We start from the raw sequence: 25348 nt of genomic DNA, 5'->3' as shown, positions 1-25348 counted from the left end.
GCAATATTCACGCGACGTCGTTCTGCCAAAGTCTAGAAAATATTCAACGAATATAAGTAAGCGCGTCGCGCTTGAAAGTGCGACGTAAGAAGGTCGCGAAGAGGATGCGAATGGAAACGAGGGCACTGTGACATTAAAGTGTAATGCGCTGTAATTTTTATGACTTGTGACATGCATAAGCCGTGGAAGGAAAATCTTTTCTAAGCAACGGGACTATCAATCTTCTCAGGCGATGAGGCTTGAAGATATCCGGGACGAGAATATCTTCGCGAATGTCCAACCGACTGATGAATCCGCTTATCATTTCTTTTCGAAAGTTCTACCCGCCTATAATTTAGAATAATATTTACACAGAGCTTATGCCTCTTCCCTCTTACTTATTCTTCCATTTACTTATTAACTTGTGATTTGATATCTTTAACCGTGGAAAAATCGGATAATTAATTGTGTACCAAGAGTACTCGAAGCGCAAGATTTATCTCAATCCGAATTAAACCGAGATTATTTATCCGAGATTATTTAAGCTGTACGAACATGCAACGGACAACATATTAGGCGCATTGAAACGTGACTTTCTGATATTGTTGACCGTAAGACAGGAAGCCGGGCGCCGTATGTATCACACGTAGCAGGACGAACAACTGTTACCGCCGGTTGTGTGGATCAGGAGTCACGACTCGCTTGGCTACTGTCTGGCGTAAACGACTTTTCTACTAGACACCGTGTGCCTGACACAATCCGGACTCATTCTACTCGGTCGACCATCAATACGCCCTTTCTACTGCCGCGTTAGCTTTTCTTGGTCCGCTTAAATTCTCCCTCGCGTGCAAGTTGCATATAAGTGCTTTCTGCTATTACCAGCGTATGTTTTTTAAAGCTAAAAACACATATTTATACGTAAAAAATAATACGCCATTATAAATATTTTCGCAACTCACTTTTTAGCGCAAAATGGAAAACTGCAATTTATTATTATACATACGCGAGTGAAATCGTATATACTGTGTAATACTGTGAAACGTTGATTATTAGTTGGATTTGTTATTTCGCGATTTTCACGGCGTCGGTTACGAAATGGAAAATAATAGTATGCATTCAGGAAAAATATCATATCATTTCGGTATTGAACGTAAAACTGCAATTTATTGCAGCCTATATCAAGTGATTATAAACTGCGAAATGCACTCCGTATCACAATTTGAATTTACCGGATCTACTTTATCACTGTTACACCTTAAACGCCGCGTTCGTTTTTAATCCAATGAAGAAGAAATTAATACACGCGGATAAAATGTAAAAAGTGGATCAAGTAATCAAAGAGTGCTAAGTAATTTACGCTCCACGTCACGGTGGACGCGTGCGGAAGAAGTATCGTAAATAAATATCTGGGGAAGCATTTTACGCGGGTACCACGAGTTAACGCCGGCGCACCGATTTTCTGCAAGAGAATTCAAAAATAAATTGAAACTTTAATCAAAGCTTCGCGCACTGTTAACACTGTTCGTTTACCGTCGCGAGCGACGATATGTACTTTTTGCATCTGGGACGTGTGTCGCACGCAATCGATAATTCACGAAAAGCCGTCGGGATTGAAAAGTCCGTTGGGAAAATAATTGTATTTTACACGTATTTTGATGATTATGTTGATAAAATTATATGTATATCGAAATAGTCACACACATCAGAGGCATTGGAATTAAGTCTCAAAAAAGTGACAGAAGGGCGAAGATCGGCGGACGTCCGCGATCCGGTGCAGACGTCTGGAATTAATGGCGCACCGCCGATTCTAGTTGCAGCTCAAGTAGAAGCGGACCGGATGGAAGTGCGCGGTCCGATTTTAGCCCGCAGCTCCGTGTGCCGATAAATGCCCCGGCAAACTTCATTAAAGTCAGGTCGCCGCCTTTGTACGACGCGCGACGGCCACGGCTTCGGTTCGTGACGCCAGAGGAAATATTATTATATTGTTGTCGGACGTTAATTAGCGAAAATACGAGACAATCCCGATAACGTTAAATTTCGTTGCTGTACAACATCCGCCCATCAGCCGTCGTTGTTGTCGAAGAGAACTCGGCTCCCCCCATTTTACACGTATTCTTCGACGATTTCGTCGACATTGTTCCCGACGTTATTAGCCACTAATTAGAAGCTGTAACATCGCGCGAGATTGGTTTGAGGAATACATAAGCGAGCTTTAATTAGCGTTCCGGACGCGGAAAAAATCAATGAAATGGCGTCCGCAGTTTCGCACGTCGACATTTAAACGCGCCTATCTAATATTCATCCTCGGTGAAATTTCCGTCGAAATAACGAGAACTGAAAAGGTAAATTGATTACTGCAATTAAGATATTAATGTAGAACGTGTGGAGCGTAATATTTCGTTTATGATCGCTCTTTTCATCTACGGATTATTTGAAATTTTTACGGATAAGAATCGAGACAGCATTTTTCTTACTTGTTATTTTTCCACGTTAAATATTTCCTTATTAAATAATTAAGCCAAGTAAAAATCATAAAGTAAGGCGCATCATTAAAATAACAATTTTGTAATCTATTTATTAAATTTAAAACGTAATTCATCAAAACGCCTTTTCTTATCTAATTTATAATATTCACACTCGAGTCTCTTTATAGACATTTATATCCAATTCCTCAAAATGTAATAATTCTGTGTATTTTGTGCACACAATTTCGATTAATCGGAAATCGATATTTGGCTAATATTACATGAAACGTATAGTCGTGCAACATAATACAATATACAGCCTGTGGTGTAACATTTTGTGACAATTGGTACGTTATCGTATACTAAATCAATAAATGAAATCGTCCACTCTCGAAATGCAACACGGGTATTAATTAAAATGTCACTTAGCATGCGTATTCGTATGTAAATAAGAGCGCGTGATCGAGTGGCGCAACGAATCGAGGAAAATTCATTTAAGTAGGTATATATATTTAAATTCTTAAAGAAAAAAAGATTCGTGGAGACTTAATGTCACTCTCGCTCTGTTTTAATAAAGAAATTCGCGAAATTATTTCGCAATTCCGCGAAAAGTAAAACGTCGCGACGTCGAGTAAATGGGATTTTAAATTGACGTGCCTCGGCACGAGAGAAAGAAGAAAAGCGAACGAGGGCGAGAGCACGTCGAACGGACGAGGCACGAAAGGGCGAGAAAGAGGAAGACGCGTGTTCCTCTTCGGTTCCACGGAGGGTGAGAAAGACGGAAAACAAAGACGATGCGGCGAGAAGCGCGAATGGAAAAGGATCGCGTGGAGTGAATGAGCGAGAATTGAAGGCCGCAGCTTCCATTCCAGCTGTGGCCTTCAAGAACCCCAACCCCTGTGTGAAAATCAATGTGAGCCGCTGTGGTCTCGCTACTAACCGTTCTGATAACGTGGCCTCCTCCTCACCCTCCCGCCCTTGCCGTGCACCTAAAAATACACGTGCATCTTTGCGCGGAAGGTAAAGTTCCTTATACCAAACGCGGTCCTGGCGTGCAGCGGCAGTCAAACGTCTTCCCCGGAAGAGACGCTGCGACGGCGCGCGCGAGACGCTGTTTCAGCTCCTTATCTCGCGGGAGCTGCGCGAGCGCGAGATATCTCTCGGAAACAATTAGAAAGAAAAATTAATTCGACGCACAGCGAGGCGCGTAAAAATAAGAGTGCCAAGTCGCACGAGACAGAGTTCATAACAATAATACGACGGTCTCGTAAGTATATAGAAGCTTTCTGAGAGCTTCGTGCCTCTCGCGCGCTACGACGACGCGTTTTTCGCTCCTCGACAGAATTTAATTCTCGTGCCGTTAGAGAGCCGGACCTCCTCTCTCAGCTCCTTTTGACGGCACGTGAAGTTCTGCAGACAGCGTAAACGTTTGTAAAAGGCGGCGGTAGCTCCCCATGCTTCTAAGACGCCGCTCCGAGCGCGTCTATATTAATTAGCGCGTCACTCAAGAGGCGCGATACCGGTATACATATATATATTATATCGCGCGACGCGCGTGTTCTAGGATGTATGCGAATGTAAACAGAACGTAATTAACAGGCGGGATTGAGATATGCCCGTTTTGCAGGTCTATTTCGAAGTTTCTACATTTCGCGCATGCACGCGCGGTATGACACAATTAGCGGGAGTAACGATAGCGCGAATTAGGCGCAATCTGCACGTTCGCCATCTCGGCGATTATGCACTGTTACAGGCACTCTGCGGCCTATGCAATTGCGATCTGTCGTACACTTCGCTAATACGATCGCATAATTGATGGATTGAATATAGTTAATTATTACACGGGGCTCCATTCAGGGCGCCTCCGTTAGCAATTAGTTAATCACGATATCGCCCCGCGTGTTCGAGGGATTAAAGGTACACTCTCAAATTCAGATGTAACACCTTCGATTCGACTATTCCGTTGTTTCAACGACGTTAGCTTAATTTGCGCCGGTTTTCTCTCCGACGCCGGAATAAAAATGGCAGCTTTCGCGGCCAAGTAGTGTAAGTTTATCTCGCCATAGCCCCCAATTATCGTGCAATCGTGCAAAAACGCAATTTAAAATGGTCTATCCCTGCTCCACGCTCGCTCATTAACGCAATATAATTTTTCACCCAAAGCTCGCGAATTACGTCAATTTCCCTGCGTTTACATAACGCGCGCGCGGTGAAATAATGGGGTTTGCATTCGCGTAACGCGTTTTTCTACTTTTTTTTCTTTCGTCGTCCGGAGAAGAGGCAGCTCGGAGAAAGAGAAGAGCACGTCAAACACCTGGATATATTACGCATCGCGTAACTTCGTCGTAATCCCGATGCGATGTAACGAAGCGTTTCATAACGCGGTGGACGCGGCTCTGGAAGGGAGGGGCAAAAAAAACGTCCGTCAGACTGATATTTTCCGGCGAGTTGGCAATCGCAGCATCCGGGACATCCGGGATTCACGATCAGCATATGTATATGCGCGGCGAGCTGTTTACTCGTTCGTAAATTCGCCTCGTTGCATATTTGTTCACGCACGCAAGCGGTACACACACGCTCCCGTAATAAAACGTTTCCGCTCGCCTTTTCAGCGAGCGCGCTGGAAAAACGAAATGTTAACGGCGCGGGGCGTACGTTTCCGCGTCTGCTGCGTAAACGTTTTCATTCTGCTTGTCGAAAAGGAGGAGGTGGAGGAGGAGGAGGAGGAGGAGGGGAAAAAAGAACGACACGGCAACGGCAACCGGGCTTGACTTGCTCTTATTAGCTCCCCCTCGTAGCCGAGGCATTTTTTTAATCAGGCAACTTAGTTACTCGCGCGCGAGAATTTCGCGAGTTTGCGTTGTGTACCGTCGCGTTCGTTAATTAAGAGATCGCGAACCGTTGGGAAATATACCGCCTTTCGGCGAAATGCATGGGAACGTCGTCCGAAAGCTTATGCATGTACGTGATTTCGTATGTACGTAGGCGTGCTAATGAGCACTCTCGGCTGCGTTTCGTTGAATAAATAGGCGCAATAAATTGATAAAGGAATAGTTGCGCGCACACACACACACACACCCCTCCCCCTCCGCCGTGAAAGAAGATTTATGGATTCCTGAAATGCGAAGTTTCTAAACTAAGTTTCTCCGCGGAATTATGGATTTATTATTTGGTAATTATTTAGCAAGATCACGCAACTTTGCGCAACTCAATTTAAAACTTCGTATTCCAGAAATCTATTAAGTTTCTTCTAACAAGCGTGCGGCGGTCCGGCAGTGCGAAAAATGCAGGAGACGAGAGTCATCGGAAGTTATCGGATTTATTTAAAGAAATCAAATATAAAGGAAATAAAATAATAGCTTCACTTATTGATGGAAAGAATAAATAGATACTCCGTTTATTGTATAAAATGTTTTTAAAAATATAGTTTGTCGCTTCAATGAAACAGAACTTACGTAATACTATACGAGTATATCATTCAATGTATATACGAGTATCTCGAAAGCAAAGCTGATCGAAAGCCAAACTTCATTTCGTTAAATTATCTTTTAAAAAACTTTCAAAATACTTTTCGTAAAATTTTTAGCACCACATTGCGCATGATTTAGTTTACTTATAACTTCAATTGTCCCTGCTTTTTATTTCGTGGAGTTAATCCGTTTCGCTGTTATAGTATAGAAGGGATATAGAGGTGACAGTATATTTCAGCATGTCGGTTAAAAATATTCTGCAGATGCTTTTATGCGGAATATATCTCAGGGACATCATGTGTGCGATTTTCCAACGAGAGATATCTTGACGAGACTCCGCGGAGTCTCTTCCGCTACGCGGGATATATATCGTTCAGTAAAATTCCGGATACAACCCATCAAAAAACATACCCTTTTTATCGGATTCATCTATCTTCGGAGTATCCTTTATCGAGTACACTTAAACTTCTGCTCGGTGATGCAATCAAAAGTTAACCGAGTGTCAGAGAAATGAGAGGTGAATAGCTTCGTAAAGAGCAAAAGGGCGATATCGATTCCACCAATTGCCGAGTTGTAATTTGTATCGGGGGAATAGGGGCGCGAAACGCATCACTGTTAACCGAGTTTGCTGTTTCGTAGTCTATTTCCGCGATGAAGACCGTGCATCAGCGATTCCAACCGCATTACGCCTTTGTTGATGTTCGATTTCAGCCTTACTTGCTGATTTCGGCAACTAATCGTATTTATTTCCACGCTCCTCCGAGATCGAATGAAGCTAAGGACCAAAAGTTTGTGTTGCTTCAAATATTTAATGCAGTGTTATCAGTTTCCTCTCTCATCCTCTAGCTTTAACTGTGTTCAGAATATACTACACACAAATATACATATGTACATAATACAGTGATTTATTGCGTAAATTACAAATTTTTAATTTCAGGAATTAATTCTACTAACATTTATGCATCTGAACAGTCATAGTTAAAAAATGAGACGAAATGGATGACATTGCATCAAATATATAGCAACATGCATAAACACGATCTAACTTTATTTGCGTTCAGATAAGCGTGGAAATAAATTACTGCCGAAATCAGCGAGCAAAGTTGACAAGTATCTTTAATATATTTTTCATATTTGACAGAATATTTTTAAGAACATTTTCCTTCTTTAATGTTTTTTTGTCCCTGCCAACATTTCACATATTATTTTAGTAAAAAATATTGAGGAGAGTTAGTAAATAGGAATAAGTAGTACTAAAGTTTAAATGAATTTTTAATGTTGAAACACATTATTCTATACTTTGCATTTTCATCAAATCTACAAACTGGAGCATGCAAATCAGAGAAAATGTGAAAAGCTCGTGTTATTCGTATCTAAAAAAAATCTCATCATTTCATTAATTTCGGAGCGCGTTATGACGATATACGAATATTATCTGCATAAAAATAATTTATGAATAATGGTAGTATAGAAGAGAATAACAGTAACATTACACTATATTCAATCATCATAATTCAATAATTAATGACTGCGTTATTATAGCAGTATTCCCGATTCGAAAATAAAGGATGTCTCTCTCAACATAAAACGAAATCTTGTCTAAATGCGAACTTTGCATTTAGTTTTTGATGAATTTGCGGTTTTTTTTTTTTTCAGAAAAACGCCCAAACCAATGGAGGAACAGTTCGCCGATCCACATCAATTTAACTTCTTCTATTATAAAAAATACGTTTGTAAAATTGGAAATTTACTAAAGGTAACGACTCTCTTTATCAATGTAATAACATAAAATAAAAATACTTTATGCGAGTTTTAAATGGCATCTGAGCAGCAGCTACTATTTCAAGTCTGTAGTCTAATTGATTTCCCATTGTCTTATTAGTTATGGAATATATTTTATCATTGTTATCTTGTAGAAGATCGCATAATATAAATATTCTGATAAAATTATTAATTATACGCTCTTCGAGATTAAAAAAGTTTCTAATATTAACTGCTCTTCACTATTATTACCTGCACGAGTTCGGAAAAGGTGAATGAGTAAAGAAACAATAGTTTAGGTTTACATAATATATGTTAAATTTATACATTCAATTACAGTATTAATAATGTATAAATAATAACTGCGCGAGAATCGTAAGACGATATATAATCTTAGGCATATAGTAAAAAATGTTCTCTACATTACATTAGTTTCTGAGATATTTAACTTTAATTATTTACAATGCACCTAAATCAAGGACACTTGTTTTGGCATATCACCATGCGATTCTTATATTACTTTCTGCAATAAAGAAAAAGGAAATTTTTCTTTATAGAAATAAATCGATTACGCATGAAGCGTGGTCGACGCGTTCCGATGCAGTTGACCCGCCAATTTTTTTTTCCATTTTTTTTTTAAATATTTTTACAGGAGATTGGAAAATACGCACAAGACAGGTGTCCGAGTATAGATATTCCGAACTTTCTACGTGTCACAAGAGGACTCGCGAGAATAGTAGTAGTATATCTTATATCGATCCTTACGTTGAAAAATTGCAGCAATTATTATAAGATTTAATTTTTATATTATGTCAAACCATCTACGCGATACCAGATTAATTAACGGAAACTGATATGTGTAGAAATTTTATTTTTTCCCCGCGATTCGTACCACTATTCTACTTAGCGGCTCCTATATAATAATATTATTATTATTATAAATAGGTAGCGTGCTTATTTCGAGCATGCACGCGAATGGCATTTGAAAGAAGCACGTTTTCGTTATTACGGGATAACATTTCGTTATTAGAAAGTATAAGGTACCGTATCTCTCACTGGTTTGAAATAAGACAGAGCGCAGTACGCAAAGTCGGAATTCTTAATAAATAGTCTAAATCAGGAGGCACAAAATATTAGAGAATACAAGAGACGAAATCAAGAGAAAGGATACGTCTCCAATTTATCTCTTTCGCGAATCAGGCACATATACAAAGTACATTTCATCATACAATACAAGTTTTATTCGTACTCGTTGTCATACTCAAGGCACTAATTATATTTATCATAAGATGACAAGAGAGAATATAATCGGTAATATAAAACTGTATAATTCTTATAAGCAGTGATCGAATTACTTTCTTCCACTTTCTCTGCAGCCTTTTACGATTTCGCGTTGGTTTTCTTTAATCAATCAATATATACATGAAATGGATAAAAACCTATATCGATACCATATTGTTGGATTTTTGTGACTCACATGCGGTAATGCTTGTAAAAAATGTCGCTTATACGTAATATAAAATATTAAAGCTTAATCCTCGCTCAGCATTTTATTTAATTACTTTAGAAGTGGCACTGGTATCATTCTGTAAAAACAGGAGAACCGTATTATATTGATTGAGTAAAGGCTAGGAAAGATCGCGAGAGAAGAAATCATTCTGAGCCTACAAGATTTTCTGCCAAGTACATTTACTCATCAATTATTCTGCAATTAAACTTTAAATATTTATTCTTCTTTTTATCTCGTCTTAACGATTAGAAAATAAACTTTAGTTAGGCTTCGAATAATGAACCATCAAGAAAATGCTAATACGTAGAGCTGGAATATACAATCATGGCCGAACGAAACACTTAGGAATATTCGCGTTATAATACAATAGCGAATACGTGTGGACGCATTCGTGAAACAATCTTACACATATATGGCCTGTCTTCAATTTTTACAAACATAGTTACAATGGCAAGATGTTGCTGTAGGCAACGCAAGTTCTGCAACGTTAATAATTAAACTATTAATGTTGCATGAAATTAAATATAACGAAATATGTGTAAAAAATAAAATACTCTTTAGAGCGTTGAAAATTTGAAGAATTATGATGATGTATGTCTGCAATCCTTGAATTAATATTTATCATGCATTAAATTTTCAAAAGGAGCCTATCAATCGTGATTGTTTTCGCTGTTCGCCGATGTGTTTGGTACATATCGTAATTATTTTTCACGTATAATTTTATTTACATGTTTCTTCAGTCAATTGCTTAATTATAGCTGATAGTCGATAATATTTTAGAATATGTGTAATTAGAAAAATTTCACAAACCAAGCATCAAAATGAATAATTAATGCTATAAAGAAAGCTAATTGTCGAGAGCCTGTTACTTTTATGTGTGTATTAATTACATAAAGGAGAATTTATGCAATAAAATTATGCCCGTGGATTAAACAAATAAATTGAAGACTAAGTAATGAAGAATTTGCATTTAGATATTTATACAATAGAAATAAATAATCATCAAATAGAGCACCGAAAGTTCTAAGACAAATATATTGTTTGCATATTACTTAAAGATTATTATTGATTATGTTTAGTACATTATTATTTTCTCTATCATATATATATCTTACCATTATGTAATTAACTATACAGAAAAAAGCAATATGTTTCTCGTTGTTTAAATCCTTATTTCCGATATTTTTAATATTGGCAATTCTTCATTTTTTCTTGATACAGTCAATTATGCAGAATTATGAAAAAAGTACAAAGATACAAAATTGTATAAACATTTATGAAATAGTACATATTTTCATTTTATGAATCTGTTCTCTTATTTCAATTCCATATTGATGTTAAAAAATTGTGGAATTTTTATTCTTTTGTGCGTTTGTCTTTAATAAATTTTGGACGTATAAAATATTAGTAAATTGCATTGTTTCTCCTCGTGATAAACCCAATCAAATCACAGGTCATTGAAATATAATATTATCTAAGCAAACCTATCAAACTCGTAACAATTGACAATATTTTTGTTATTAAGTATATTGGCTATATTGGCACATAGCAGGTATGCATTTGATCATTAGTGTTTAACAATAAATTTCATTTCTGAATATGAATATTTTTCACATATATGCCAGACTTTATTCCAAAACTTAATTTTATTTGAAATATGAATATTTGTAAGCCTTATTAAAAAATCTACAGCATCGGTATCTTCGTTGATAAATGATCAAAGTGAAATAAAGCTGCGTGTAAATTTTTTTATATCTTAAAGATCAGACCTCCTCTGTATGATTCCCGCTGAACAAATTCTAGTAAATAGAAAAACAGAAATGAAAAAAATAGTGAGTAAAATGTTGAAGTTGTAGAAAATTTTGATATGTCAAAAATATAAAAACTATTAGTCTCATTAGTTGGAGGACATGTTTATTTCATGCTGTGATGTTAACATATATATAAATTTAGCATATTTGCCGAATTCATTCTTAAACAAACAAATGCTTTGTCTGTCTATTTTTGGCATTAAGATTGCAAATGCAATAGGATAATATTAATTAATGAGACATTAATGCTATTTTTTTTTACAAATTATCGGTACATTTATTAAGAAAAGTTTTTGCACATGCCTGCAGTGTCTATCAGTATAAGTCTGGCTTTGTTTGTCATTAAAATAATGATTAGAAAAAATGTCTCCGAATCAATGTAATTTGAAGATATATCTCTTAGAATAATTCAATTAACTCGACGCGAAGAGCGAGCTGTATTTATATAAAAAGATGATAATTCTTTATCGTATCTTATCGGCGAGTAAGTGCGGAAGGTAAGTTAGGCATATACAATAATTACAAGAGATAATACATAAAATAAATAAAAGATGTTAATAATAGTAATGTAACAATAATAACTAGGCATTATTGGCACTAATAACAGTAATATCATTTTTATAATGATGTATCCGAGGATAAGGCGGCATTTAGGAAATTGTACTGAACTCTATTATAAAAATAATAATGATGAGAAATGAAGTAATTATAATTATTTGAAACAGAACTGTGATGGTTAAAAATGTTACAGCACGTCTCGAGCTTTGCTCCATTAGATATAATTAATGTCTTAATCACTATAGACGATATATATTAGTTTAACATACCACAGTGGGGTCTGTTAAAAATGCACGTCTCTTTGTTCAGAATACTAAATGACTGTAGCAAAAGGAAGCATGACTTCTTCCATACTAATTACAACCTTCGCAGCGAAGCCATACTGAGGGCCTTTCGAGTTGGCTGATCCGACATCGGCGCTACCAGAACATCCTCTCTATTTGGAGAACTCGAACCACCATTATCCAACTCCTGGAAAGATATAAGACTTAATATAGTTATTCTTTATTTTGAAAAAGTAGCAATAAAAACTTTGACATCTAAATTTTATTTTGGAATAAAATAAAAGAATATTTGAAGTTTTAGACGATAAAAAATTAATAATACGTTGAATTATACTAATTTATGCATCAATAGATTAAAAATAGTATAGAAAATAATGTGATAATTTAGTAAGGTAGGATTATAAATATGAGATGAAGAGAAGAAAGAGAAAATAGAACCTGCCACATAAAATGTAATTGCAATATAGTTATTAATTACGTTTCTTAGTTTTATTTTATATTATCTTACAGTCTGTGATAAATTTTGTGAAAGGAAAACCTCGATTCTTATAGAATTAAACAAGTCGAATTCAATATAACGTACTTACATGAAATCCTTAATATAGTTCATCCATTGACTTTAAGTCGGCATGAAAGTTTATTATAATTATTAATATACTCTTTTTTCATGAAAATAATATAATAATAAAAATAAACTGCACAAGCGAAAGTAGTAATGTAAAATAGAGTAGAAGTTCAGAACAACATATAAATGAAAAACATAAGATATTGCTCTTAATAGAACAGAAAAAAATAATATTTTGCAATAAAAATATTGTACAATTGATATAAGGATTTAAAATATTTAACGTAAATTATTATGATTATTCGAAAAATATAAAAATGTTATAATAAAAAATAATATTTTAACACAAAAGTTTATTTAATATAACAGAAAGCAAATATTTAAAAAAATTACAAGTATAATTTAACTTAGTTTCCTTTACAGCCCGTCCTATATATGTAAGGTACATGTATTAAAAAATAAGATTAGTGTAAGAAATAACAGCTACTTGTTAGTCACATACATGGTAGATGTAAAGCAAAAGAAAAAAAGCAAAAGAAAAGAAAAAAAAAGGAAAGAATGAACAGAAGAAAATATATATAAAAAAGATTGTCAACTAACGCTGATATTGTTGCAACTTCCTAGCCGCATCTGAGCTATTTGTTGGTTTGTGGGAGGAAGATTTTGTGCTACTCCAAATGGAGACATAATTGTAGACATCGCTCTATTTAGTTTGCTTGGCGTTTTATTGAAACTAAACGCTCGACCAACTCTCGCTCTTGTACGAGATGCAAACCTAGAGAAAAATATGACTTGAAAATTTTCTTATCTATTTATAGAGATTATTAAAATAAAACATTAAAAATTTTTTTCCTCCGTTCGAGTTAATAATTGTAACTTTTGCATATAATTTAAAATGACATTTGATTATATGATAATAAAGTTTATTTCGCCCAGAGGAAAAAAAGTTTGCGGACAAACAGAGAAACCTGCGTTATAAATCCACAAAAACACTGTCATATTACGAAAATTAGTTCAAGCAACAGACTCTCATCTGCTATGATACAAAGAAAATATAAGATATACATGCAGAGTTTTCAAGACAATATAATAAAATTTAATTCAATTCATTCAATCACACACGTAGTAATTAGAGACAATAAAAATTGCACCATGGCTGCATATTAAAAGAAATTAATACGAAAAAGAGAAAAATTTACATTAACGTATATTTTCTTGTATTTTCCTTTACGCATATAGACACACACAATTTATGTAAAACTATTCCTCAAAAATTATGTACATATAAGTAAGAAATAAAATCAAGTAGTAAACATTGTTAATATTAGTTTTCAAGGCAAAATAAGCAATCAAATTGCAAATTAAATCGTAATGCAGAATAATGTTTATCCATGTCAATTATAATTAATTAATTAATTAAAATCCCAATAAGTTAAAAACATATATATATATATATTTCAATATGTGAAAAATATACAACATCTAATTCTTGTTTAAAGAAGAAATATAATAAAAAGCTTTTAATAGATAAAGCTTATAATTATGTTACATTATGCTTGAATTGGCTGAGGAATTATTTCTGACTAAAATTATATCTATTCATTACAGCACAAAACAGAATCTTAAAGCAAAAATTTTCAGTAGCGTAATTACAAATTTTCAGCCTTTTAACCAAAATAATTAAAAAGGCCGTTTTTTTCTATTCTATCTGCAAGACTACAAATGTTTAAAAATCTTTAATTTTTTATCTAAACATTCATTTAATTCACAAAATTTTATAGATATTTTAGTTTATATATATAGAGATGTTAATTTTTTTAATTATTTTTAAATCTACTAACATAACGAGCTATTAAGTATTGTTATCTCGCGCTTAATAATTATGCCACTGAGTAAGGGACTGAGAATAAAAAGCGAGTAAAAAAATATAATCAGCCTTGGTGCGAAAACTGACGGTAGTGGGACATGTAACGTGGTTTCACACATGCTATTGAGTAGGAAGACATACGGGTCCATATACTCCAGGTAAAAATTATGAAATAGGCTCCTGTAACCAAACGGGTTGCTCTATTATTCCTTTACATCATGCAATACAGTAGTGAGTAGAATATGTACACTAATCAGGGACCCGGCTCGAAAAGATGTTTCAGTTCGTTCCCGGTTATGTTTTAATAAAACTTCAAATAATTGTTCCGGTTTCAGTTTCGGTTTCTTGACCACTAAAGAAAACCGAAACCGAAACCGAAATTACGGTCTTTTTCGGTTATAGTTACTCGCGTGGAGGGGAAGAGGTTTAAAATTATTTTTTTCTACATTTATTCCATTAAATTGTATATGCGTGCGTGTGCATGTGTGTGTGGAGAAATAAAAATTAGAAAATATTATTTGTTGTCAAAACAAAATAACAAAAAATGTAGAGAAATTTATATGTTTATAATAAAAGATAAGGAAAAAATAATACCAAAAGTATTCAAATGATAAAACTCTTTTGTGTATGGGTGCACGAGTTAAAGTCATCGCAATTGCGACGATGATGTGAATTCGATCAGTTTCTCACCTAAGTAATTTTTCTTCGTCTTTCCGGAAAGATAATTTTTTCTTTTTCTCTCTTGGTCGATGAAAAATGGGTATTCTTTCTCTTCGAAAAAAAAAACAGAAGCAACAACGTAAATAGATAAAATATTAAAAATAATAAAAATAATGAATATATAAATTAAGAACCGGCAAAAAAACCGAAAAAAAACTAAAAATTTCATTGATTCGGTTATGATCGGTGTTATAAACTTTGTAGTATTTGATACTATTTACGGTTTCGGTTCAGCTAAAAAAAAAAGGTTATGGGACGGTTTTCGGTTTCGATTCCAGTTCTGTCCGGGTCCCTGACACTAATACACATATGAATCTTTTGATTGTGCCTTGTAGAAATATGTCAGTGCCATTTATAATTGGATTGTTCGAAAATTAACGACATACTCATAAATTTGTCGTTTAACAAATAATCTATTCGTTTTATCTTAATACAATGGCAGATTAAAATTCTAATTACAATAAGTACTAGTTATATACTATTAACATTTTTAGTCATTGATAATTAAATAATAATATTTTTATTTAATCATCACATTATCTTTTCATCCAAAATATTCGTTGAACAAAAAATTTAGAATTTCCATTAATATCCGGACAACCTTGTATATCCATAGAATTAAACTCCTTTCTGTCAATACGTGATTTAATAATAGAATCGTCTAACTACAAATAGTAGAACAAAAGAAAGAAGTCAGTTCTCACACCTTTCATTTGACATGTGATCTAGTAATAGAATCATCTAACTACAAATAATAGAACAAAAGAAAGAAGTCAGTTCTTAGGTCTTACACCTTTTATAATATTTGACAAATATATCCCGTAAGAAACAAATTTCTATATAATATTTTACTACTCATCCTAATATGTGAAGATTAGTTTACTATTATTTATTTACAATATACTTAAAATATTAAGGTAATGAAGAAAAGAGCATGATTCTAGTTTCAAACCACAAATATACTCACTTAATTGTTTTCTTTAATGTTCCTGATGCCACATCGCTAGTACCAACTTCAAGCTGATGCGAATCATATCTAATGAGTAACGTATCCTGATGAACAAAAAATAAAAAGGATAACATACATTAATTATAGTATGACATTTAAATCAAATTATTCGTCACAGCCTGCCAGCAGATATAAGAAATTGCAGCAGATTGACATCAACTGCATTTGCATTGAGTTCGCTTATGTTCTGCTGGCAGAGCTAAGACATGATGCAATATTGATGACAGAAACCGAGTAGGATTTATCAAAGGCAAAGTGAGAAACTTTGCTACATTTCTGCCAACATTCTATCAACAGCATTACATATGACAAACTCTGCATCAAATTTCTAGCTTTTCTGCCAACAAAATTTACAGTAAACAATTTGCGAAATCTGTTCTCGAGAAAGAGAGAGAATGTTCTTGATTGTTTGAGGATTTATATATGAAGCAAGTATCAAATCACAAATAATATATAACTTACAGCATCAGCTACACGAACTGCAAGAGCCATTTGTCTGCATAAAGTCTGTAGATAATTCGTTTTGTTTACTTCCTCGTCAGTAATTATAAACGAAAAGAATTTTTCCTTCAGTTCCTGAGTGCCTCGTACCACAAGTGCAAATACTTTGTGACATTCTGAACAAATCGCATGATTAGCTAGAATTTTTATGAAAAGTGCGTTTTACATATACACAGCAATATTTACGTACCGTCAGTTTCTCGTATATCCACGACTTTTCTGATAGTACTTAATGACAACATTTTGATATGCTTATATGGCTTTCCTTGGCTTAATTTAATTGATTGCAAACCATTTATAGTATTAGGACTCTTTAACGAGTTAAAAGCTTTCGATCTTTTCTTGCATATTTCGAGAGTATCGGTAAACAGGAACAACACTAAATGATCCCCTCGTCCACTAAGACCTTCCGTAACTTCCATTACATCACATTTACTGATAAATGACCTATGCGAGGAAACTAAATGCGGCGGGCAATTATCAATCTCGTTAAAGATATCAAACATTGCTAACTGGCGTTCCGTTTTCCTTTTGTCCTCGTTTATGTACGTCATTACTTTCTTAATACAGCTAATAGAAGCTTCCAGAGCGCTATAGTCTGGATTACTTTTGTCCGTGTGCTTAAGAATATCTGTATAAGAAATAAAAGCATTTTGCTAGCGTCCAAAAATTTATGCAAACAAAAGCAAATCATTAACATTGTTTGAAAGTAATTAATCTTACCGCTTAATAATAAACTAATACTGGGTAACCTTTGTATTGGTTTAATTAACAACTCCTTTAAGCTTTGTCTACCGCACTCCGGTATTGTCTGGCAATTTTTTAAAAAGGCGTGGAATCTTGGCTTAGTTTGATCACATTCTTCCAACATTTGCTTTGTATTCTCGAAGAAGTTAACATATGGAGGATACGCTTTAACTAAATCTGGTTCAAATTTTAGAAATATTTCGCCAATACTGATATCCTCTGTCCAGTGAGAAGCACTACAATGTAATGCCTCCAACAATTGTTTGTGAGTCTCATAAATGGGTGGGAAATTGCCAAATATGATTTTTACTTCTGTACTATTTAGCAACTCTTTCCCACTTTTGCCTATGAGATTTTCCAGTGGCAATTTGAATAACTGTAAACATAAAATATATAAATATAGATTGTTAAAAATTATTAAAAAATATGAAACATTTAACGCATAGTAAATACTTACCGTCATAATTGTATTGAGGATACCGACGTAATTGCCCTCCGTCTCGACTAGTTCAAGAAAAACTTTATGTCGTTGCGACAAGTTTTCTTGAACATAAGTAATCGGTAAATGTTCTGTAACAATGTCAATCTGAATTAGCAATAAATAATTTTTATACAATCTTTCCTTTCATCTTACGAGTTCAATGATCAAGTAAAAGCATGTACTGTTTTAAGCATTATTTTTTGTAATAATCTGACATTGAACTTTTTATATGAGTTGTGCTAAAAGATATAAGCATTCTTGTTTTGTTAAGAAAAAAAACGAGAATTTATATAATACAAAAATATATCAGTACTTGTTGCCATATTTTTTCCATTTAATGAACTAAAGAAAAGGAAGACTGAACACAGACTGTGATTTATTAATATCAAAGTGTACTTTTGTTAACTTTATTATAAGCGTTAATCGACATATATATTTAAAATGTTATTACGATATTATATTTTATACAAAATTAAATGTGTAAAATTATAAAAAGTAACATTAGATACATACCGTCCAGCAACTGTTTATCCGGACTTGCTGTGCAGTCCAGAAAGCTTCCACTGACACTGGCTGGGGAATCCGCTCCGTTTTGTAATAAATTAGATAATGGACCATCTAACCAACAGGGGTGCTTTGCCAATGTCACATTCTGCGGTACGAGCTGTTGACTGTCTCGTCTACCCGTCGCAGTAGGGGACAGAACTTTTTCTAGATACTAAACAACACACAATTTTAGATACCAAACAGTAATTAGAATATTTAAAGAATTTATTATTATGAACTTACATGTTCGAATAGATACTCTTTCTCATCAGCGGCTGCCTCATTTTGTACAGATGTCCAAAACCATCCAGTTTTGACTATGAAAGCAGACACTGAAACTAAATTTGGACGAACATTTACGCTGGACTCATCTACGACCTGTAATAAAAAAATTTCGATTTTATTAAGGATGCCTATGTATGTAACTGACCTCAGTCTCTACTAATTCAAGAAATACTTTATGACGTCACGATAAGTTTTTTTTGATCTATCGGTAAATATTCTGTATCAACAGCTTCTACCTCAGGAATATCTGATAGTTAACAAATATGATAAAACATCGACATTATTATATTTTGTTATAGTGGACCATTTATAGTCATATTATTTACCACTTTTCCTCTTATGCGATCTCCCATTATTTCATATTTGTGTAACCAGCCCCCCTATTCTGTAATTCTTAACGACAGTTTCGTTATCGTTATACTTGCGTTGCGCAGATATTATGTATAGTAAAAAAGCTGCGCAACGACAATATAACGATAACGAAACTGTCGTTAAGAGTTACAGAATAGGCCCCCAGGAATAGAGTTAGAGAGAAATATACTTTCAAAAGTGGTAAATAATACTGACTATTATAATTTTCATTATATCACAGTAAACAACAGAATCACAGGACAATTACATAATTACACACAATTTTATACAATACTTCTATAGCACGATACACATACTAAATTCTCAAAAGACAATATCATATAATTAATGTAATCTCTCTTTAGTCGTTCTGCTCGATTTTTTGAGCCTCGGGACCTCTTCTGCATGTATCTGTGGATCAGATATATGGGACCTACAATTTAACGCCGATTCCGAACGGCTATATAGAGGGGTATTCATGACGAGATACTCAGTGGTTACCTCTTCCTTTCGAGAAGATGGCGATCAAATAAAAACCGTTTTTATTGTTGGATTGACCCGGATCTTTGGTTCATAAAGCAGCGCACAACTCTCTGTGCCACGATCGACTAACACATCTCACCACCACCATCACCACCACCATGTATATACCATACATTAATATTTTAATATTTTTAAACAAATATAAATTCTAGATAAATATACAGGACGTTCACATAGAAACGAGCAAATTATCTGTATTACCAAAATGAATGTTTAACCCAATGTGTATTATACTAGTACCATCTTTTGCTCAAATTAATGAATACCACACATCCGCTTCTCCTTAACATTACGTATAACCACGTAAAATTATTTTACTTCACAGAGAAAATTACCAAACCCCGTAACATTAAAAAAAAAAAAAGAAAGAAAGAAAGTACCGTGAGTAATGATTTATCCTTCACTGTCTTCAAATCTGTGCACTCAGTTTTCATGTCATGTGATGCAGATGATACATTGTTACTTTTGCCATCAAATATAGAAGTGTTTCGTAAGCTGTGTTTACTATTTGAAATTTTTGTAGGCACTGGGAAAGATTTGGATAAAAATGTGTATTTCTTTTTAAAAAGGTTTTTCTCGGGAGGACAATAGTATGAACTGATGGAAATATCTTGCTTATTGTCAGAAAATATTGGACAGAAAGAAAAGTGGCTGATCTTTGAGAAAAAAGATGTATTAGATTTAGACAAATGCTTATTCCTTTCATCTAATGCTTTGTGTAAAAATGTATCGCTATACTGTTCCTCGTTACGCTTTAATATATTCGGATACGAGCGCGTCTTCGTGAACTTATACTTTTCAAGCGTCGCCATTTTATGAACAAATGTGCAGGAATTAGTTTTTCTCCATTTTATATATCGTTTCGGAATTATTTTAGTTTTCGATGTATTATTCTGCACGTAATGAACATTTTTACGATATTTTAAAGATAATGCATTATTGCTCGTTGGTGATATACAAAGATTAGATTCGTTATTTTTTTCATAAGATGGCGACGATTTATAATCATTTGGTTTATCTGGAAAGTTTAACATAGTTTCACAAAGAGATACTTCGTTGTCGAACAAAGAGCTTTCAGAAATACAGAATTTAACGTTCTTTTTGTTTATCATTGTCGACGTTGTTGGAATCGAATATTTATTCGACATAAAAACCGCAGAAGAACTAGATGATCTGGTCGTGTCTACGCCAGAATCACTTTGTTCAGTGAAAGAATGGAATAAGTTCTCAGATTTAATAATTGAATTTTGCAAATTAAAACAGTTATCATTCATACTAATAGCAGAATCTCCACTGATATTATATATAGAAACAAGATCGCTCCACTGTTCACTATGTTCTATGTCGTGTGTACGTGAGATTAACGAATTGATTTTCGACGAATAACTAGATATATTGCTGTGATCAAATTTTGTTGTATTAAAAATCGTGTTCAAGTAAGGATTATAGAAAGAAGAGGAAATTGGTTTAATATACGTTAAGGAAAGTGGACTATTGGATGTATTTTTAAGATATAAGTCCACATCGTTGGCTCTCTTGTGGAAAAGACCGGGTATATCTACCACCTAAAGCATGTGTATTTATGTAATATATAAGCTGTGTGATGTAACGTCGTGTGAACATATTTATATATAGAAAAGAATTTATGAATAATGTGAAAATTGTAATCGTTTACTTACAACATGAGTGCAGCACGGATCGTCAATCTCAGTGGGTTCGCCACCCTGTTGCTCCAGAATCTCGCACATATGTCTCTTCTCGTCGTCAGGAAAACCAGAGAAACATACTTTTGCACCATAAAATGGCTTCAGCTTATAAGCTGCTATCTGCAATTAGAATTAAATGTTTTTAAGAAAAAGGAAATTATCACGTTATTATTAGAGCCCGAATGAGAACACTTCGCTGCTTCGCTATCGCGCTAAGCGCTCCGAGATAGCAATAGAGAGATAGAGGATGCAACGCAGATTCTGCATTACGATTGTTTGTTCACATACATACACGTGCATATTATCTCTATCTCTTTACTGCTAGTTTCAGCGGTACTCAACAAACGACGTGCCGTGTTAGCGGCTTGAATTTAGGCAGAATTATACGTGCTAAACGTAATAAAATAATTATAAATATTACAAACTAATGTTATAGTTATTTTATTCAATGAATTTTTTCACACATGAAACAAAGCCGTATTTTGGAATTACTTTCCTATATAATAACGCTCACCAAATTCTCGTCGTTCGCGTACGTGGAGATATCATCTTTGGCATTCCACAATGCTATCACCCAGTCTATCGACATGATAGGCAATCCAAATGTGTCAGCGTATCTATACTTCTCTCCGCTGCAATGATTTGCAATAAGATGCGTCACTTTAATACCCATCTCCTTTCGGATGCTACCTCCCATATTAAGAATCATATTAGCTAACTTGCGCTGTTGAGGAATGTGTTATGTTACAAAAAAATATGAAATACACATAAATCAATAGTATATCACAAAAATCATGAATAATGGACTGACCAGTTCATCCTCTCTAGACCGAAAGCCGCTAAACACCACAATTGTGCCTACCATAGCTTGCGTGTACATTGGTCTTTTAATACTGGGCAGAGGTTCTTTCTTCTCTGCCAGTTGTAGCAAAGCTGTAGGTCCCAGTACTCTAAAAGAAAAATGTAAGTCACGCGAATAACCTCTGGAACTTTTTTTCTATATCAAAATTACATGCACAACTGTTTTATATATTCTCGATATTAAAACTAATGAGTAAAAAGGAAAATTGGGCTATGATAGTAAAACGCGATTATTTACGTTAGTTTACGTTATGTAATATTCAATTAACAATTTAATACGAACTATAAATCATACGTTTCGGATCTACCTTGTCATCTTCAGCGTTCCGGTGATAAATAAATTAAATCATCTCAAGCTCTCCGAAAAGTATGAGTATTTAAAAATTGAATGTAACAAAGGCAATGCAAATTTCGAGAGAAAAAAAATCAGAAAAATTCCAACATTGTATTAAATTATTAAATAAATATTACACAACGTAAGTTCGCGTATAAATAACCGTGTTTTACACATTATAAAAGTATAATGCACCATTATGTACAAACCTATGAGCACTCTTGCATAAAGCATCATATTCGGACCCTTCAAATTGTTTGAGTATGAAATAAGTATTGTAAGTAGTGTCCTCAACATATTCCGTGCCGGTTTCAGACTTAAGTACAGGCACTTTGAATTGCTGAGCAGCAGCATTAAGCGCAGGATCATTGCAGGTTGCACCAACCAAGCATATCCTCTTCTTACGTGGTATTATTAAAGCTGATAAACAAATAAATTGCCTCGTTATCAAACTTCCTATCATTCACGTGGCTTACGATAATCGTTTACATTGATTAAATTGTCACAGGAGGTATCAAGTTTGTTAAGAGAACTTCCAATAGGCCAAGAAATACGTTTTAAACATTTCATTCTATAGCTTAACGTTTAAAAATATGCAAAAATAATATATTATTTTACGAATACTATTTAAGTACGGTAATAATAATTACAAAACAACGCTATTTGATCAAGAAGCGATTAAGGGCGATAATTAGTTATTTCTCGGTGATTATAGGAATTTTTTATTCACACACGTGGGCCTGCATATTTTCGTTCACCGATAAATCACTACGAATACCGGCCGTAAATTTCGACAGGCTATACAGCAGAAAGATTTGTTAGAAAACGCTATTTTTAGTCGTGTCAGAGCCGTTCTCCTGTAAAATTTAAACACTGTTATACCAAAGTACACAGGCACTATCTCGTATCATAGGCAACGGGAAGTCGCGTATACATGTAACGTATACATCTGTACGCGTACGCACCATTCACGTGCTCGGCGTAAGATAATTAAACTCGCGAAAAGCCCGAAGGACAGAAAGAGAGGGACGGATACGCGAGAGAGAGAGAGAGAGAGAGAGAGAGAGAGAGAGAGAGAGAGAGAGAGAGAGAGAGAGATAGAAACAGAGGCCCGAGAGAGGGAGATAACCAGAGGCAGAAAACGGGGGACGGTCACGAATTATTGCGAGAGAAACAGCATTGTAATTCCCGAGGAGTCTCCCGAGGCCTGAGGACACTCCTCTGAAATGTAATGTATTTTTTCAAGACTTCAACGGTCAAGGGTTACAAAAGACTCTTTCTCTCCCCCTCCCGCGTCCCCCTCTTCTTTTTTAGGAGAAAAACAATGCCCGTTTGCTGTTCGGCTCGTTCCAGAAAGCTCCGAAGGGTACCGTGACATTGCTTGGCAACCTGGCGAGGCGAACCGAGAATGAATCTCGCAAAGTTCGAAAGCGAAGAAGAGAACGACACGGATCGGGGTCCGTTGGACAAGCGTGTATACAAGCTTCGCCGGGCTTCTTCCGCTTTCACGGGGGGTTACCCCGGCCCCGGGGTTCTCTCCGCTCGGAATGCCGAGAGATCGTCGCCGACGCGAAGTCGAGGATTTTGTAAATCGCGTGGAGATGCTCGCAGGACGGATGAGCGACGGTGAGAAGAGCGGGCCCCGAAATCTCGGCGGCGAAAACGACGTCACCGTCCTCTCTCTCTCTCTCCGCTTTGACGGAGCGCCGCGGACGATTTAAGATTGACAGATCCGCGCTTACTTTTGGTCGCCTCCGCACTATTTATATCGCCGATACTGCCGTGGACGCTACGCTCTTCCATCTTGGCCCCTCCGCAGAAAGCAAAAAAAAAAAACGTTACAACATCGGCCCGAGTCTCACTCCTCCGTGTACGCGCAGATCTTGCCGAGCGTGTCCTCCCGTCTCCGACGTGCTACGACACTCGTCCCGGGTCCCGGTCCCGTCGTTGATCATTTAAAGCGCCGTCGCGCAGGCGACGAGCCGCCGCCGAGTCCACCGCACCACCCTCGTGTTCAACATGAACCTCACTCGCGCCGCGCCGAACCGCGCACTTTCGCACTTTCGCACTTTCGACGCCTCGCGCTCACGTATCCCCCGAGTGGCCCCGAGTCCGGAAAACGGGATTTTCGCCTTTCCCGAAAATCGCACAGGCGCAACCCAGGCGGCGTCGACGTCGACGACGACGACGACGACCATCGACATCGACCAACAGCGCTGGGCAATGCACGATCCGCCACGATTTGTGTGGCCTCGTCCTTCTTCCCTCCGCCACCGCGCGTACCGCGTATGTACGTCCCGTGTGTGTTGTTCCCGACCCCACCACCGGGGCCGTTTTCGTTGAGATCTTGCCGAAACTCGCGTCGTCTCTTTCTCGCGCGCGCGCGCTACTCCACTCGCGCCAGTCGCGCCTGCGCGCAGTCTTCCGTTTCCTCGGTTTCCTGAGTTCCCTCCATCCCGGATCCCGGCTATTCCGGCTAACGGCGAGACTCGAGAGTCGAGAGCGCGAGTAGGGTCTGTTCTTTGTGATAATAATGATATAATTGCATTGAATCATCCCTTTGCTTTCTGCATTTTAAAGCAAAACAGGCGATCGGTCGTCGGAGAGAAAAGGAGGAAATGTAAAAACGGAAAACAAAGTTAGGACAGAGTTCCTAAAGTCAGAATTTGGACACCATTCGTCATTTGCAGGCCAATTATGAAACGTTTTTCAAAAATGTTCGAGTCAATTTATTAATAAAAAATATATTTATTTCAATAATTTACATGTATAAATTCAAACTCTTTTGAAGAACTCTTATTTAAGGCTTGAACAGTGGCTAAATTTTCACCTTCGACCGTGAAAGCTAGGGAGTTTTATGTAGGTATGTATGTATGTACATACATGAGCGGTCGTCAATTGATTTAAAATAAAAATATCTGATTGGTTGGTTCAGGGGAAAACTCCAGGCATCGGGGGCTGTGAGTGGCTGTGATCAATCGCTGTGGTCAAACG

The 25348-nt window shown here is 35.8% G+C and overlaps 1 protein-coding gene and 1 long non-coding RNA gene across 9 annotated transcripts in view; one reads left to right on the top strand and one right to left on the bottom strand.

Annotated features, from left to right (window-relative positions):
- Positions 1 to 7751, top strand: part of LOC139775755 (uncharacterized) — a 77018-nt gene extending 69267 nt beyond the window's left edge. Inside the window, exon 2 of the long non-coding RNA XR_011718919.1 lies at positions 7571 to 7751. This is a non-coding gene — a long non-coding RNA (uncharacterized lncRNA). The remainder of the gene's footprint in view (positions 1 to 7570) is intronic.
- A 218-nt stretch (positions 7752 to 7969) lies between these two features.
- Pbl (epithelial cell transforming 2 pebble) lies at positions 7970 to 24718 on the bottom strand. Of its 8 annotated transcripts, none has more exons than XR_011718921.1 (17): positions 24097 to 24717; positions 22564 to 22774; positions 21971 to 22109; positions 21674 to 21883; positions 21133 to 21279; positions 19834 to 21018; positions 18518 to 18652; positions 18242 to 18446; positions 17705 to 17817; positions 17224 to 17623; positions 16691 to 17131; positions 16462 to 16616; positions 15958 to 16043; positions 14358 to 14450; positions 13004 to 13178; positions 11824 to 12025; positions 7970 to 10984 (listed from the first exon to the last, which is right to left on the bottom strand). XR_011718921.1 is itself a non-coding variant. In XM_071712042.1 (17 exons), the coding sequence occupies exons 1-16, from the start codon at positions 24155 to 24157 to the stop codon at positions 12435 to 12437; spliced, it is 3777 nt and encodes a 1258-aa protein (XP_071568143.1). In that variant the 5' UTR covers positions 24158 to 24718; the 3' UTR covers positions 7970 to 12025; positions 12426 to 12434. The 8 variants fall into 8 exon arrangements, 7 of the variants coding, with proteins under 7 accessions (XP_071568143.1, XP_071568141.1, XP_071568140.1 ...); XM_071712042.1 differs by adding an exon at positions 12426 to 12455 and having other exon boundaries at positions 7970 to 12025; positions 24097 to 24718; XM_071712040.1 differs by lacking the exon at positions 14358 to 14450 and adding an exon at positions 14961 to 15041 and having other exon boundaries at positions 7970 to 12025; positions 24097 to 24718.
- Positions 24719 to 25348: the final 630 nt, after the last annotated feature.

This window comes from Temnothorax nylanderi, unplaced genomic scaffold (genome assembly GCF_030848795.1).
Source record: "Temnothorax nylanderi isolate EJ_2023f unplaced genomic scaffold, tnyl_v1.0 TNYL_tig0104_pilon, whole genome shotgun sequence".
In the NCBI taxonomy this organism is placed as follows: Eukaryota; Metazoa; Arthropoda; class Insecta; order Hymenoptera; family Formicidae; genus Temnothorax; species Temnothorax nylanderi.
Note: the sequence above shows the minus strand (reverse complement) of the source record. Positions and strands in the feature narration are given on the sequence as shown.